General features: G+C 37.1%; 1 protein-coding gene across 1 annotated transcript; it reads left to right on the top strand.

The window, feature by feature from the left end:
* Positions 1-16,588: 16,588 nt before the first annotated feature.
* On the top strand, positions 16,589-18,367 carry LOC112034682 (cysteine-rich and transmembrane domain-containing protein WIH2). Its single transcript, XM_024067503.2, has 3 exons — positions 16,589-16,836; positions 16,924-17,104; positions 18,146-18,367. The coding sequence occupies exons 1-3, from the start codon at positions 16,785-16,787 to the stop codon at positions 18,189-18,191; spliced, it is 279 nt and encodes a 92-aa protein (XP_023923271.1). The 5' UTR covers positions 16,589-16,784; the 3' UTR covers positions 18,192-18,367.
* The last annotated feature ends 91 nt before the right edge of the window (positions 18,368-18,458 follow it).

Raw genomic sequence — 18,458 nt, 5'->3', positions numbered from 1 at the left:
GACTTGATAGCTCACATGAGCTTCAGCTACTAAGATTTGCATATGAGCTAGGCTGGCTCAGCTGGGCCTTGTAGATGAGCTTCTTTGGGCTTGGTCATCCCTACAAAATGAATACTTTTGCCATGGGTGATATACATAGGTTTTCGTAGTTAGCTAATTATAGAAAAATAAGCATAGTTCCCATAAATTTTGTAAGATAAGTATTTTTAAGGGATGAGTAATTTATATTTCCCATGAGTTAGGGGCTTTAGTATATGAAAATATGTTTTTGCCAAGGAGTTGTTTTGGGCTTTTGAACATAATGTAATTGTTTTTGCCAAAATAGTATTTGGGCTTTATGTGTAATTATTTTTGCCAAAATAGTACTTGGGCCAAAGTATTATTGGGATTTATGAGTAGTTGCCAAAATAATATTTGGGCTTTGCAAATATGTACCAAAATAGTTTTGGGCTTTATAAGTAGTTGCCAAAATAGTGTTGGGCTTTGTAAAATAGGTGCCAAAATAGTGTTGGGCTTTGTAAAATAGGTGCCAAATAGTATTGGGCTTTGTAGGATTTTGTAGGGCTTATATGGGAAATATTTGTGGGAACCCAAGCTGGATAATAACATGGAGAGTATTTGGGTAATATGTGGTAAGTATGTAGGAAATATTTATGTGGGCCCAAAATAGTTTATGGGCTTGTATGGGTATTTTTTTAGTGAGTGGGTTAATAAGATTAGGACCCAAAAATTTGTACCTCAACACCCACGTGAATGGGTGGAGTCGTGTTATTACCTCTCAAAATGGAGGTTCGACAAATTATATTTTCCTCTTTAGATAAGAATATATATAAAAAGATTTCAATTGTGAGGAATTTAGATTTCTAATAAGAGAGGATGAATTATTAGGATAAAGTTATGTATTAGGAAAAAAAAATCATTCACGGCTTCTAAGCCTAACTTTTATTATCAATACTACTATTTAAAGGGTTTCTCCTGTTTGGGATCCTCATTTTTTTTTTGAATGCTCCTACACTCCTATATTTAAGTAGAGACAAAACTAAATAACAATTCGGTAAAAATACTATTCTAACTCTTACTAAAATATTGCCTAAAAAATGGGGCTACTCTTTTGTTGATTTTTAAATTGTTTTATCTACTTATAAATTATATTTTCAAAATAAAAATTATATATATAAAATAAAAACACAAGTTTTTTATTTTTATTTTTTATAATTTTGCTACCAAAAAAAAAAAAAGTAGGATTCCCTGTTTGGTTTTCAACATTTTGTGTACTAAAATACACTCGTACAAATTCTTAAACTCTTTAAAATATCCATCTCTTTTAGTTAAATAATTTTAAATTAAAAAATACAAACTGGTTAAAAGAGTAATTTACTATTCCAAAGTTTTAGATTTTTTCCTTTATCTTCTTCATTCAGCCTAAAACTTAGGACACTATCTCTATCTCATTTTTAAACATTATTCTACATTATCTTATCTCTTTCTTAAAAAAAAAAAAAAAATACACATAGTTATTTATATATCACTTTTAAACATTTTAACACTAAACCAAAAAAAAAACATTATTGCACACGCAAAGTGTGTATGACGGTATGATATAATATGATATGATATGATTCTCAAAAAAAAAAAAAAAAAGAAGATATGAAATGATATGATATAATTTTTCTTTCAATAAATAATATATGATATGATTTAGAAATTCCCCTTCTAATTCTCAACAATTATAAGTTTCTGACCAGTACCAACAAAATTAATAAAAAAATACAATAGGTCAAAATCAAGATTTTTTTTTTTTTTTTTTCTGTTAAGTTTTTACCGCCTAAAAATAATTTTTGTTTTGCTAACCAAATTGAAATAAAAATAATATATATATATATAGGGTTGGGTTCAAGTTACACCTGTTGTAACTTTAAGTAATGTTACACCACTAAATATTTTTTTAATTGGATGCTAATATTGACAAATCCATTGTTAGATTAAAATATTTTTATATATTCTCCATGCTTGCAAAATTTCAAGGTGATTAAAGATTAATAGCCATGTCATCAATCAATTGTTAAAATTCAAGTTTTTATAGTTAAAAAAAAATGCATAAAAAATGAGTTTATGGATCAAATGGTAAATAACATTCGATTGATATGAAAATTGACATGCATGTTAAGAACATATAGAATATGTAATTCAACAGTTGGATTTTCAAAATATTAGTTCAATAACAAGTTATTGGGTGGTGTAACATTGCTTAAAGTTATACCAGATGTAACTTGAACCCAACCCATATATATATATATATATATATTCAAGATTTTTCAATTGAGGTACAAATCTGTTAACAAAAGAGTCAATATTAAGGATACAATATTCTACTCTAACATAATCAAGTATATATGTGTGTGAAACTCTCTCATAGAGACTTAAACTTTAACCCTTACCCCTCACACCCCACAAGTACTTATACTCGTGGAGTGACCATCGCAACAAGAATGCATGACGATTTTACAACTTATTAAGATATCAAGATATTATCATGATATCTTTCTCAATATATATATATATATATATATGTATGTATGTATGTATGATAAAGAACGATAATCATAGAACAAACTCTATATATTGAATTTCTTAACATCTATAAAAGGGAAAAAAAAAGTTATTATTGTCTAACATACTAACATTCCACTGCCTCAATAATTAGAAAATTTATGTCACTAAACCTGTAGATGTACAACACAGACTGATCTAATATATATATATATATATTGTTAGGACATATGTGATTCACTTGTTAGAAACATATGTCACTACTTTATGTAATTGGCTAATCCTTTGACAAAATGCACTTTACTTGTATTTGGGTAGATTTAAGATGTGTTTAATACTTCAAGAAACTTGTTTCAAGTTCAATTGTTAAAACCATGCAAGTCTGTCCAAGATTTAAGTGCATAAAGTACTGTTCATTAAAGCTCTATAGCTAGCTCGACAACTAGCTATCTATCGAGACCTATAGAGCTGTTGAAGCCTGTGTTTATAAAATTTAGTTTTTCAGGACTGTTTTCATTCAATCTGTGATTGTATATTTGGACTTTCTTTTCTTACAACCCTAGACATATAAAATGATTATTTTAAGGGTCATCAAAGGTGACACAAGTTGCACAAGTGTTGAGTAAAGTTTGTTCAAGCAAATTGTGACCGTAGACAGAATTTGCCCTAATTCATCTTTCTTGTGAAGAAGCTACTGTGTTTGTACACCGTAGGGTTTTGTAATCAATGAGCTTCTCAATTTTCATCGTGTGATGAACTGAAAAACTTTGCAGCCAACAACCTTCTCTAATTGGTGATTGAAGTTGCGTACTGGGATCCGCACAATTGATTAGTCACGTATTGGGAGACGTGCATTACAAGGAGAGATTGTCACTACAGAACAAGTCCAATTGGATATTGGGATAAGGGTTCAACTGTAGGTTAGTATAAGGTAATGAGATTCCTTTACTTGTAACCACTTGTTGTGATAATAGTAAATTCTCGGGAGTGATGACCTTAAAATCATCTGGTGGGGTTGTTACTATGTAAGTTTTCCCTATTTGTAAACAAATTACCGTGTCAATTTATTTTCCGCTACATATTTAGTTATTGGTGATTTGTTTGTGCTACCACGCGTTTGCATGTTAATTTGATTAATTAATAAACTTGGCTAATTAATCAATTAATTCATCACAATGGGTCAATACGTTTTTGACCTATCATATATATATACTAGCATTACTCCCGTGTGTTGCACGGTTTTGGTTATAAACTTTTGGAATAATTTTATTGAAAAAATAACAAATTAATGATCACTTGAGTCTAGATCATATAAATTGTATATCAAGTATTGTTCTTTGTCTTCTAAAAAAAAAGTATTGTTCTTTGGATTCAAACAATCACACAACATATTTATATGAAAAAAATTCCAGAATTTAATAATTAAAAACCTAAGGAAACTTAACCAAAGGTTTTTCATTTACCAGAATATTTGTAGTACATCTAAAATCTGTTATGTACTTGAAGAGTATAGACTACATGCTATTTTGTTTTTCAAACCTTTATTTAGAGTTACGTTTTGATACACTAATGGCCTCTTTTATCTAAACGGGATCTCCTTAAAAATTAGATGAGAGTCATGAAGATTTAATATTAAAGGAGTCTTAATGGATAAAAAGGATAAAGGCAATTGTTAAAAAAAAATTATTAGTTCAAGTAAATAGTTGCACGATCATATTAAGATGGGAATTCATTTTCATGATGTAGATTTAATATTACTTGCTAATAGCAATCTTGTGAAGGAATATGTTGTTGATATTTATAACATGCTATGTTAATAAAAACATTTAATGAATACTATTCAAATGTGTTGTGGGTGATAAATATAGGTATGGATATTGATATTTGTAAAAACCCAAATAAAAATTAATTACAGTGAAATTTAAAATAATAAAAAAAGTTACATGCTCTTAATGTTAGACAATTTCTTTCACACACATATAATATCATTAACAACAAAAATAAAAAATGAGAAATAGTAACATAAAAATTTTACTTCTCAAGAAAATTAATTTAATCTAATAACACACATATAAACATAACACAAATACAAATAGAACCCTTGTTGTAGGAGAGAATACAAAATTTGATAATTCTTAAATAATATTTATAGAGGTTTATATAATAGATATCATGAATTTAAAATTACATTTATGACTCATAAGCAAAACCTTTAAGAAAAAAACAAAACAAAAACAAAAACAAAGAAGAGAAATACATACCTGTAATGGTTTGGATTGTAGGTTTGATAAAGACTTTTACTATAGATTTCACAAACATCAAATTGCCTAGGTAATAAGAAAAAAAAGAAACAAATAAAGGAGAGTTAGATTTCTAAACAAAATAGAAATTGTAAGAGAATGAGAATTATTGATAATGGGGGAGAGAAAAGAAGAAGAAGAAGAAGAAGTTGTGCCTAAGAATATATAAAAATACAATGAAAAACATTAGAGAGAGAGAGAGAGAGAGAGAGAGAGAGAGAGAGAGAGAGAATTTTCAATTGTAAGGAACTTAGATTTCTAATCGTTCTAGAAATTATAAGAGAAGAAGAATTAACTTAGGATATATGTTTATCCAAAAAAAAAAAAAAAGTAATATAACCATTGACCATAATGTAAGTAATAAAAAAAGAAGAAAAAAAAGAAAGAAGAAGGAACAAGGTAAGTAAGCACGAATGGCAATAAGGAAATAGGATAGATATATATATATATATATATATATATATATTGTAGGGACTCAATTTGGATTGACCCTGAATATGAATGGGTTTTCAGCCCAATCCAGCCCAAACAATAAATTTATAGAGAGTGGGTTAAAGGTTTAGGCGCTGGCCGTCGATCACCATGCATGAACTTTCTTTATAAAATATACTAAGAGTTTCTCTACAAATGGGGGGATGCTCCTCGGCCCGTGGCCGAGGAGACCCTTTTCTTCCCTCTTTTTCCCCCCCTATTTTACTTTACTTGCTTTTCTTATATAGTTTTCATCTTCCTATCTCCTTCTTCCATCTGTTGATCATCTATTTGCCTTTCTTCTGGCCGTCCATCCCATCAGAGGCCTTATCAGTACTCAAGTGGTTCACTCTGATCAACGTTATCCTGCCAAGGGGTTACCTCCCCATTAATGCGGCCAGGAGGGTTAGTTGAGTGCATTAAATGCGAGGGTGACAGCTTACTTTGGGGTTAGTCTTTCCCAAAAATCATCCTTGTCAGGCCGAGGATAAGGAGGTCCTCGGCGTGGATTGGGAAAAGAGGTTTTCCCCAATTTAGCCTTGAATAGTCTGTGCTCCTCGGCATGAGCCTTGGGCCTGCTACACGATGGGCCGAGGCTATCAGGCCCACGGGCCCCACAATAGCCCCTCAAAACCCTGCTGCATGTTCCCTCGGACGGGAAGGAGGGTTTTGATACCTGCGGGCTCTCTAGACGAGTTGCCCCACTTCGGTTTGTGTTGATGCTGGCAGCTTTTTGACTGCCCGATGCGCGTTTTTAGCGTTTCAAGACTTAATGGGTGCCCACATTAAATTTTGGCGGCACCACGTTTCCCATTTTCAACGGAATGATCTTTTGCTTTTATGAGCAAGCGGTTACATTTGGGGAACCTAAGGGGGAGTATAAATACCTGTTTGAACCGCCTGGTTTCATCATTTTCGCGCTTACAATTATTGATGCGTATGATTTGAATCTGGTTCGACTTGTACACTATCTGAAGAGTATCGTCATACTTTTGTAAGTCTTCTTTTTCTAGCGACCCCAAATTTCCTTGATTTTACTCCTCATTTTCTTCTTTTAGAACTTTTAGTTGTCTTTGGGGAATGAGTAAGTTTAAGAAGTTGGTCGAGTCCGACGAGATGATGAACAAATTCATTGTCGACTATGGAATACTCAATAATGTGAGTTTGAAGTACTGTGAAGAAGGGGAGTGGTACCTTAAGAGGAGAGAGGGTGAAGTCGTGATCCCGATAGTTGCTTTCGTAGAGGGAGGGATGAGAATCCCTATGAGGCCAGTGACCCTCAATTACCTTAGGCATTTTCGCCTGGCTCCTACTCAGTGTGCCGTGAATGTATTTAGGATATTAGGGTGTGTAGATACCTTGAATGAGAAAATGGGGCTGAGACTGACTCACCACGATGTGAACTGGTGTTACAACCTTCACCACCTGAGGGGTAAGACGTACTATATGAAGACAAGGGACGATAGGGTTCATCTCATCCAGTGTCTTCCTGATTCCAATAAGGGGTTGACCTAGGACTTCCTCATAGTGTCGGGGGAGTGGCACAATGGTTTTCACTACCCAACAGTAGAGGGGGAGCCAGGTAGGGCATCTGAAGTACAAGACAATCTAGGTTTCAGTATTTTCAAGTTTTATACCTGTATATTCGATTTGGTTGATTAACCATAGGAATTTCGCTTTTCTTTTCGCAGATCCGCACGCCTTTGCACGTCATTTCCACCTGGTTAACAAAGCGGATTTGGAAACCGTTCTTAGATCGGACCTCTTCTTGAACGAACCTGATAACCAGGTCAGAGCTGCTCATCAAATCCTCGGATGCGACTCAGCTCAGAAATCATTCCCAGTCCCGAGGCACGTAATTAGAGCTCATGACCCTCGGCTTACGCAAATTATCGTGGTGGAAGACGGTTTTGCATTTACTGAGGGGTCTTATATACCTGAAGGCATTCCGCTATCAGGTCCCTCTTCATCCCAGCAAGTAACGGTGGCCGAGGAAGGACCATCTAAGAAGGCAAGGGAGGTGGTTGAACTGAGTTCCTCCGAGGACGAATATAGTGTGTTTGACCTATCTGATCAGTCTGAGGATCCCCCTGGTGACCTAGGAGACCCTCATTTGTCCGAAGCCGATCTCCAGTTCCTAAGAGTTGGTACTCAGGCTGAGATGGGTCTAAAAAGACAGCCCCAAACCAATCTTCTTGACCTGCTCGAAGGCGGTTCCAAGAAGGATGTACCAGGGGAGTCGCAGCCCCAGCCCCCAGCACCTCAGCCCCAGATTCTAACCATGCAAACCAGGTCGTCCTCTGTTCCTACAGTATCAGAACCTCATACCGGATCTCACGACCCAAAAAGGAAAAGACTTTCCAAGGGTAAGGAACCAATGGATGGGAGTAAATCCCATTCCCCATCCGAGGAGGGTAAGTTTTGCAGGCCTCCGAAGCAACTGAAACTCGGTGGTCAACAGAAGGGTAAGAAGGCCACCCAGCAGTCCGAGGCTCAAGCTTGGCTGCCCGCTGCCATGCTCCATGATCAGCCCCTGATGGATAACGCGTCGATGCGAGAGTCTCAAGGAGCTGAGGGGGCTCTCGTAGCCGAGGCCCTGGAGAAATCTCTTTTTCTTCCCACTGACATGGCCGAGTTAGAAAAAATGAGTGGGTCAGAGGTTGTCCTCGACCTTAAGAAATATCTAGGCATGGTAGGTCCTTTGGCACCTATTCACTTTATTCAAAATTTTGTCGCTTAGTATCTTTCTTTCTCTTTACAAAGTTGCTTGTTTTTACTGGCAGGCTATCCAGGCCCTTTTCAGGTTAGGCGAGGAGGTTGATGACCATAGCAATGCCTTAGCGCAAGAGCGCGACAAATTCTTGGAGGCTGCCAATACTTTTAAGAGATCTGAGGCCGACCTAAAAAAGGCGACCGATGATTTGACAGAAATGACGAAGGCCAGGGATACTGCTGTCTCTGACCTAGCCGTGGCCAGGAAGCAAGCTGAGGATCAAACTAATCGCTTGCAAGACGTTGAGGGTCAATTACAAACTGTCAAAGAGAACATTACCTATCTGAAGGAAAATTTGACCAAGGCAATCCATGAAAAAGGTGTTGTCGAGTATGCCAGGGACGAGGCTGTGAGAGCCAAAGACGAGGCGGTATTTGCGAAAATAGACGCTGAGCGCTCTGTGGAAAAGACAGAGGAGGATGCTTTCGCAGAAGGGGTGGCTAAGACTGAAGCCATCCTTCGGGCTCAAGTTCCTGCAGTGTGCAGGCATTACTGTTCTCAAACTTGGCATGAAGCCCTCAACCAAGCAGGGGTTGATGTTTCATCTGATCTTAGAAGGGAGGACAGGGTATATTACCCTATTGCCATTCGCGAGGTTGCACCAGCTGCTTCCGAGGAGGGATCCTCATTACCAGCGATTGAGAGTCACGATAAGACCGCCGAGGATGCACCGTTAACTGATCAACCATCCGAGGAGGTTGAGCCCCAGAGAGCGTTGGGGGAAGTTATAACCGAGGGTCAGGAAATACCACAAGACATGGCAAGTCCTCCGGCGGACCTTTCGAAATCAAGCCCTTAGGCCTTGGCCAAAGCCTTTTGATTTACCTATTGACTTAATTTGCCCACTGAATTGAGGAGACTAGTATACGACATAGGATAAATTTGTTTATTTTCTCTTTTATCTCATTTTGTTTCTTGCCTCAGTGGCGTTGTAAAGGGGGTTGTATACTTTCCGTTTGAACTGAATACTTAATACTTTGCTTCCATCTAATGATGTTCTCTTTTATTCGCTTTACTATTGTACTCTGCTCAATATTCGTATTCTATTCTGGAGTTAGCCTCATGAAACCATCTGTTATCCTTCAAATATAAATCTAAAGATAGTATTATAGCTTGACTCTAAGTAACGCTTTGGTTTTTCTTCAGATAGTTATTTTCTCCATGGGTTTAAGTCCGAGGACCATGCAATACCCTGGTTATGCCCAGTACTTCTATTTTTCTATAAGTATCTAGTTTTCCATAGGATTGGGTCCGAGGACCATGCAATACCTTGGTTTTGTCTAGTACCCAGATATAATGGTATGTGTAGTTTTACCATAGGCTTGGGTCCGAGGACCATGCAATACCTTGGCTCTGTCTACCACTTCTATTTTCTGTAAGTATCTAGTTTCCCCATAGGTTTGGGTCCGAGGACCATGCAATACCTTGGTTCTGTCTAGTACCCAGGTATAATGGTGTGTGTAGTTTTACCATAGGTTTGGGTCCGAGGACCATGCAATACCTTGGTTCTGTCTACCACTTCTATTTTTCTGTAAGTATTAGATATAATGGTGTGTGTAGTTTTACCATAGGCTTGGGTCCGAGGACCATACAATACCTTGACTCTATCTACCACTTCTATTTTCTGTAAGTATCTAGTTTCCCCATAGGTTTGGATCCGAGGACCACGCAATACCTTGGTTCTGTCTAGTACCCAAGTATAATGGTGTGTGTAGTTTTACCATAGGTTTGAGTCTGAGGACCATGCAATACCTTGGCTCTGTCTACCACTTCTATTTTTCTGTAAGTATTAGATATAATGGTGTGTGTAGTTTTACCATAGGCTTGGGTCCAAGGACCATGCAATACCTTGGCTCTGTCTACCACTTCTATTTTCTGTAAGTATCTAGTTTCCCCATAGGTTTGGGTCCGAGGACCATGCAATACCTTGGTTCTGTCAGTACCCAAATATAATGGTGTGTGTAGTTTTCCCATAGGTTTGGGTCCGAGGACCATGCAATACCTTGGCTCTGTCTACCACTTCTATTTTCTGTAAGTATTAGATATAATGGTGTGTGTAGTTTTACCATAGGCTTGGGTCCGAGGACCATGCAATACCTTGGCTCTGTCTACCACTTCTATTTTCTGTAAGTATCTAGTTTCCCCATAGGTTTGGGTCCGAGGACCATGCAATACCTTGGTTCTGTCTAGTACCCAGATATAATGGTGTGTGTAGTTTTACCATAGGTTTGGGTCCGAGGACCATGCAATACCTTGGCTCTGTCTACCACTTCTATTTTCTGTAAGTATTAGATATAATGGTGTGTGTAGTTTTACCATAGGCTTGGGTCCGAGGACCATGCAATACCTTGGCTCTGTCTACCACTTCTATTTTCTGTAAGTATCTAGTTTCCCCATAGGTTTGGGTTCGAGGACCATGCAATACCTTGATTCTGTCTAGTACCCAGATATAATGGTGTGTGTAGTTTTACCATAGGTTTGGGTCCGAGGACCATGCAATACCTTGGCTCTGTCTACCACTTCTATTTTCTGTAAGTATTAGATATAATGGTGTGTGTAGTTTTACCATAGGCTTGGGTCCGAGGACCATGCAATACCTTGGCTCTGTCTACCACTTCTATTTTCTGTAAGTATCTAGTTTCCCCATAGGTTTGGGTCCGAGGACCATGCAATACCTTGGTTCTGTCTAGTACCAGTATAATGGTGTGTGTAGTTTTACCATAGGTTTGGGTCCGAGGACCATGCAATACCTTGGCTCTGTCTACCACTTCTATTTTCTGTAAGTATTAGATATAATGGTGTGTGTAGTTTTACCATAGGCTTGGGTCCGAGGACCATGCAATACCTTGGCTCTGTCTACCACTTCTATTTTCTGTAAGTATCTAGTTTCCCCATAGGTTTGGGTCGAGGACCATGCAATACCTTGTTCTGTCTAGTACCCAGATATAATGGTGTGTGTAGTTTTACCATAGGTTTGGGTCCGAGGACCATGCAATACCTTGGCTCTGTCTACCACTTCTATTTTCTGTAAGTATTAGATATAATGGTGTGTGTAGTTTTACCATAGGCTTGGGTCCGAGGACCATGCAATACCTTGGCTCTGTCTACCACTTCTATTTTCTGTAAGTATCTAGTTTCCCCATAGGTTTGGGTCCGAGGACCATGCAATACCTTGGTTCTGTCTAGTACCTAGATATAATGGTGTGTGTAGTTTTACCATAGGTTTGGGTCCGAGGACCATGCAATACCTTGGCTCTGTCTACCACTTCTATTTTCTGTAAGTATTAGATATAATGGTGTGTGTAGTTTTACCATAGGCTTGGGTCCGAGGACCATGCAATACCTTGGCTCTGTCTACCACTTCTATTTTCTGTAAGTATCTAGTTTCCCCATAGGTTTGGGTTCGAGGACCATGCAATACCTTGGTTCTGTCTAGTACCCAGATATAATGGTGTGTGTAGTTTTAGCATAGGTTTGGGTCCGAGGACCATGCAATACCTTGGCTCTGTCTACCACTTCTATTTTCTATAAGTAGAGGTTTGTCCTCAGACCGCTTCACTGGAGATGATTCCTCTTTGGGTCAGATTATGATCTTTACACGTGGCATTGATCTCGCCTCCAGCTCGAGGCCCCATCTTTTTCATTTATGAAGTGCCCTTTGTCTGTTCGTGTTCCGCACTGGACGCCTCGGTGCGCGAAACGCGCCTTCATTAATGTCCTCATGAATTAACACGAGTCTAACGGTCTACGGCCTCCTTGGAAATTGGCAGCTTCATTATTAGCCCAGCTGATAATTCTCTTTTCGAACTCTGCATGAATTAATTCTCACCAACCCCAATCCCCTATATAAGGTGAGGAGATGGTTTCCCCACAATCCATGGACCTCTCAACACAAACAGAAAAAAAGAAAAACACATTCTTCCAGCTCCCCATGCCCTTTTAACAACCTCGCCGGAATTATTACCGGGGTTGACAAAAACCGGTATGGCCGCAGCCCCCACTGGGCTTTCGGTGCGGCAGAGTCTAGGCGTAACCCCGATGGCGCCCTTCGAGGTATCCCAGAGGGATGTTGCTAAAGAACCTAACATCTTTCCTCGGAGCACACCCCCGACGAGGAAGGCGTGCGAATTCACCTCATGGGCGGTGCTCGAGTGTTGCCGTCTCCAACGGCTAACACTCGTGAGGGCAGGAGAGAATCGAGGGAACATCATGGGGGAAGGTATCCCGGAGCCCATGCATCTGCTCCTTTCTTTGTTCCAGCTCCGCCTGGCCGAGAAGGGAGTTGTTGGTGGCCTGGGAACATGATTGCCCTTCCCCTTCTCCGCCTCTTGTCAAGCTCTCCCATTCTCTTTATACCAATAAAGGGACGGCTTGACACTTCCCACCGGCTAGTTTTTTCTTAGGGCGGCTCCACCTGGGCCTCTGATTGTAGAAATAGCTGGTAGTATTAGCTTGTAAATTTGCTTGTAAAACAGGCCTGCCTGAGCCTCTGATTGTAATATGTAATTTTTCTATTCATAAAATAATAATATCAAGATTTTTCTTTGTTTTTTTCTACTGTCAAATCTTCTATATACTTTTTTTTCTCTTTTTTTCTTTTTTTTTTTCAACCTACTGTAAAACGAATACTTAGAACACTCGCCTGGTGCGCCGGCCAGCACCCTAATCCTTCCCACAGACGGCGCCAATTGTAGGGACTCAATTTGGATTGACCCTGAATATGAATGGGTTTTCAGCCCAATCCAGCCCAAACAATAAATTTATAGAGAGTGGGTTAAAGGTTTAGGCGCTGGCCGTCGATCACCATGCATGAACTTTCTTTATAAAAAATACTAAGAGTTTCTCTACAAATGGGGGGATGCTCCTCGGCCCGTGGCCGAGGAGACCCTTTTCTTCCCTCTTTTCCCCCCTATTTTACTTTACTTGCTTTTCTTATATAGTTTTCATCTTCCTATCTCCTTCTTCCATCTGTTGATCATCTATTTGCCTTTCTTCTGGCCGTCCGTCCCATCAGAGGCCTTATCAGTACTCAAGTGGTTCACTCTGATCAACGTTATCCTGCCAAGGGGTTACCTCCCCATTAATGCGGCTAGGGGGGTTAGTTGAGTGCATTAAATACGAGGGTGACAGCTTACTTTGGGGTTAGTCTTTTCCAAAAATCATCCTTGTCAGGCCGAGGATAAGGAGGTCCTCGGCGTGGATTGGGAAAAGAGGCTTTCCCCAATTTAGCCTTGAATAGTCTGTGCTCCTCGGCATGGGCCTTGGGCCTGCTACACGATGGGCCGAGGCTATCAGGCCCACGGGCCCCACATATATATATATATATATATATTTAAAGTTATAATCAACTTAGAAGTTTAAAGTTATCCAAATAAGAAAAAGTTAAACTCAACATAACTTTATCCAAAAAAGTGATAAAGTCATAGAAGAAAAGTTGATAATAACAAAATTATATCTATAAATTTCTACATGTGTAGTATGTTGCTGTTTTTTAATAAATGTGTAGTATGTTGCTTTTTCTTTTTATTTTTTAATTATGAATTTTAATAAATGATTAGATGAAGAATTTGGATTATGATCAAATTAAGATAGAATTTGAATTGTAATTAGAATAAGATTTTTATCAACTTAGAAATTACAGGAGAAGAAAAATTATATATATTTTTTCTTAAAATCTAAAATTTGAAGTCACTTGGCGCAACCATGATATCTATGCCCAACTTTTATTATATAGTATTGTGGGGGGAAAAGGGCCCAGTCCAACATAGTGGGCCGAGAACCCATATGAGAGCTATTGTGCGACCGAGAAGAAGGAGATGGTAAGGGTAGGGCCCATCTGGAAGTGGGACCCTCAGAAGGAAGAATGATTACAATCCGAAGAGGATATCTCCTGTCCGAAGAGGTTGTAATCCTCTGACGCGAATATTATAAATCAATTGAGTGTGTAAAAGGTCAAAATGACCTTTCGAGGACTCCACCTGATCAAGATAAGCTCTGAGTATGTTGGGAAACGATAAGGATGGAGAAATATCTAAAGAGAAAGCTGCTACCACCGTATTTAATACTCTGCAGCAACTTTTCTGACCGCATTTATGTGGAGAAGATCCCTGAACAGTGCATCCTAACCTACCGCCACTCACACAGAGCTAAAGAAGATGCTTGACGTGACACGTACTCAAGTAAACTCATGGATGAGGAACAAGTGGACGATGGAGATGAAGAGAAGGGGGGTTATATAAAGGAAAGAGACTCCTAACAAAAAAGCAGGGAGAAAAAAAGAAAATAGAAGAAGAGAGAACTGGACTGTAACCCTAAGATTTTTGTTCATCAGATAATCAATAATGTAGCTCTTCGGATATTCACTCTTTACGAGTAGTTTCATGTTAACTTGTGCTTGAAAGTTGTGATTCGTCGTTGTTAATCTCATACTTAACCTAGCTCTTTCACCCATACTCTACAAATTAATTGTTTTGGGCTTGGGCCACAAATCTCAACCTTACAAGTATATAATGATATATTCAAAAAAAAAAATTTGGTGGTAGTTTTTTTTTTGGTAAATTACAAAGTTGGTCCCTATCCTTTACATCATATTTCAATTTTGTTCATAACCTTTCAATTGTGTCAAATTAGTCCTTAACCTTTTTAATGTTGTGTCATTTTAGTCTCTACCGTTATTTTTTGAAAGAAAAAAAAGCTGAGGTAGCAAACATGATAATAACAAATTATTTTTTATGCCACATAAAGATTGCCATATTAGCATAACTTTTTTTAAAAAATTGACTAACCTCACGTCCAAAACAAAATGATCATTAAAAATTTATTTAACATTTAAATATGCCATATCTGTATTTATATGAAAAAAAAAATCCAAAAAATAACATATCTACTGTGTACCAAAAAAATCTTTAAAAAAATATGCCAAAATTTTTCATATTCTTTATACTTTCTTTTAATTTTTTACTGCACTTTCCTGGTAATCAAACATATCTACTGTCTACCAAAAAACATATCTGCGTACATTTTAAAAAATCTAGAGAACTACCACATATCTTTGGTGCAATGGTCTCTCCATAAATATAAGTACCTGTGAAGTGTGGGGATCAAGGGTTAAGATTCAAGTCTCCATTAGGGAGTTTTACACACATATATACTTAGATTAAGCTAGATTAGAATTCTATTTTGTAAAATAAAAAAAAAATAAAAAAAATAAAAAACCAAAGAGGAAAACTACTGTAGACAACTTAGGAGAAGACCCATGTTAGAACCAAGGCAAACCTCCTGTAAGAAAACGTGTGCAAAAAGCTTGGGGGCCTAAACTTAAATCAAAGAAACAAAAAAAACCTATTCTTCAAAGATCACCTAGCCGACGCCAACACATGAGGAGATTTATTAGCTTCCTTACTAACCCAATTGAAAATACATACACTAAAACCCTATGCTTTGCTAGATTACAAACTATATAGCTCCAACTTGAACTCCTCCATGGACAACTCTGACCCAGCCCCTGAATAGCCTCTGTGCAATCTTTATAATTACTTTCGATAATTTACTCTCTCTAAAATCTAGGCTAGATCTCTCAAATTGACCCAAACCCAAATAACTTTCTCTTTCTTTTTCACTCTCAAATCGACCCAAGCTCAGATCGATTCTCACCACCTTCTGAGAAGTTTTAGATCTCCCATGGTTGGTCTCGTTATGGGTTTTGGGGTTTCAACCACCATATGGGTTGTAGTTGGCTTAAGGAGACTGGTTCGCTATATGTATTTGATTGGGTTTCAACCACCTAAATTGGTATTTTCAATTCAAATCAATCTACGATCTTTGGTTTTTTTTTTTTAGAGTTGTGGGTTTGATTATGAATGTGAATGTTTGAATATGTTTTCATTTTAGTATGTGAAGGTCATATTTACATTAAGTCATTTGAAAGTTGAAAGGGTTGATTTTTGTAGGATTTGATTTTAGAGTGTGTTTAGGTGCCAAGAAATTGAAAGGAAAAAAAATGCAGATTTCTTTTTCTTTAAAAATTGAGGAAGAAAGATTAATATTTTATTTAATTATGATGCTGATATGGCAATTCAAATGGAAGTCTATGTGGTAAAAAAATTATTTTTTATTTTAGTTGTTAGTTACGACAGTATTTTTTATCCATCACTTAACGGTAGTGGTTGTTTTGACATAATATCAAAAGTTAAGGACTATATTGACACAATTGAAAAGTTAGATATCAAATTAAAATCTAGCGTAAAGAATAATAACTAATTTTGTAATTTACTTTTTTGTTTTTAGAGACTCTGTGTTCCTACGCGTATTGGACACGGTGTCAATGAGTTTTTGAGAAATCGCAGCACACATTTCGATTCAATCCAATCAATCACAGTCCTTGATCATGCCACCTCATCGTCAACATACCTAATAATACCATTTCGTTGTTAACGTGTTTAACAATTATAGTTTTAGTTATAATTTTTGTTTTATAAATATAAAAACACAAAAACGCAAAAAAAAAGTACTAGACAAACCTACCTCGGTTCCAACTCCTTTTTTCTCATCACAATTCACAACACACACGGTTCCAATTTCTCTCCCAACAAACCATATATAAAAAACAAAGAAAACCCAGATACAAAAAAACACCCAAAAGCTCAAAACTAATTAATGCTCAGAAACTTGTTGAAGCAACAAAGCAAAGAATGAGTTATTACAATCAGCAACAACCCCCTATTGGTGTTCCTCCCCCACAAGGTTTGTTTGTTTGGTTTTTGGTTTGTTTTTTTTAATTTTAAATTTGATTGTTTGGATCTGATTTTGTGGATCTATTGAGTTTTGAAGGTTATCCACCTGAGGGATATCCCAAGGACGCTTATCCACCACCGGGATATCCACCACAGGGATATCCACCACAACAGGGATATCCCCAACAAGGATATCCTCCACCTCCAGCCTATGCTCCTCAGTATCAACAGCCTCCTCCTCAACAACAGAGTAGCGGTGTTGGCTGCATGGAAGGCTGGTAATAATAATAATATGCTTTTTAATTTTTGGGATAATTTCGATTGTTTCTTTTCGTTGACTCAGATCCGGATCGGGTTTTTGGGGTTTAGAACGAGTCAACTCGCCCACCGCCGCACGTGGGTGGTGTGGTCTTGTCTTGTCACACTCAATGATTTGGCCGTTGGGTTTTCTAGTTTTTGGGGAATCGAGCCAGTCTGATATTTTTCGATTTATTGAGTTTTTTTTTTTTTTTTTTTCATAACCTTAATTTGTAAGGAAAAAAAAAAAGAAAAAAAGAGTTTGTACTTATGTTTCTAGAATCACATGATTGATATCTTCTGTCGGTGACACAGAACATTTTTGAAGATCAGTCCAAAGAAAGGATAACTTAAAAAAAATAATAATAATTAAAAAGAAAAATTCAAGTTTGCAGAGTTTAATTTGAATTTGTGTCTTCTAGATCTAAAAAAAAGAAACTATGCTATGGTAGGATTGCTTTTCTTTCTTAGTACAAATTTGATTCTAATTTCGAACTTAAAAAAAGAAAAAGTTGAAAATACCTTTTGTCTGTTAAGACGTAATTTATATATGTTTAACTAATTGGCATTGTTAAAAGTTGGCTACTGGTTAGGTTCGCCTGCCATGCTTTATATTTATTTTTATTAAGGAGAGTCCTTAGAGAGAGAGAGAGAGAGAGAGAGAGAGAGCAGGTTAAGACGTAATTAATATTTCTATTAAATGATGTTTTCTATGGAGTAGTAGTAGTAGTATACTATTTTTAATTACAAGAAAGTCAAAAATATGCGGATCAAGAAAAGCACACAATTACAGTGAATTTATGCTTGCTGCAAATTAATGAACTATTATTTGAGTCTATTGACAAATATGTTTTTCTTTCTTGTAAAATAGGCATTAGCAGGCACACTCATGATCATGAACAAGACTCAATTATTGCTTATTTGGTCAATGTGTTTTAGTTATTACTAGGTAATTAATTTGCATACATGAAGTAGTACTAGTACTAGTACTAATTATGATTGCATTCCCCTGATTGTTTCAGTTTGGCTGCTTTGTGCTGTTGCTGCCTCTTGGATGCCTGCTTCTGATGAGAGACAATATTGCAGCAAATGGATTGAAGCAAGAACAATCATATCGCGTAGAGAAATTTGATTCCCAATCTATTTGTCAAATACTTTGTCTATCTTCGATTGTCTAGTAGTATTGTTATTTTTCGTTTTTGACTGTTTATCATTCTCAATAATATGAACCTTTTGTGTGCCAATTGAACGTTTGGTTATCACCTATATGTTTTGTGGGTTTCATTTGAATTGTCACTTCTTCTGATGTAAATGTCTCTTCCTGAATGTTACAAT

Source organism: Quercus suber, unplaced genomic scaffold (assembly GCF_002906115.3).
Source record: "Quercus suber isolate HL8 unplaced genomic scaffold, Cork oak 2.0 scaffold_57, whole genome shotgun sequence".
Classification (NCBI taxonomy): domain Eukaryota; kingdom Viridiplantae; phylum Streptophyta; class Magnoliopsida; order Fagales; family Fagaceae; genus Quercus; species Quercus suber.
This window is presented reverse-complemented; position numbering and strand designations above follow the sequence as displayed.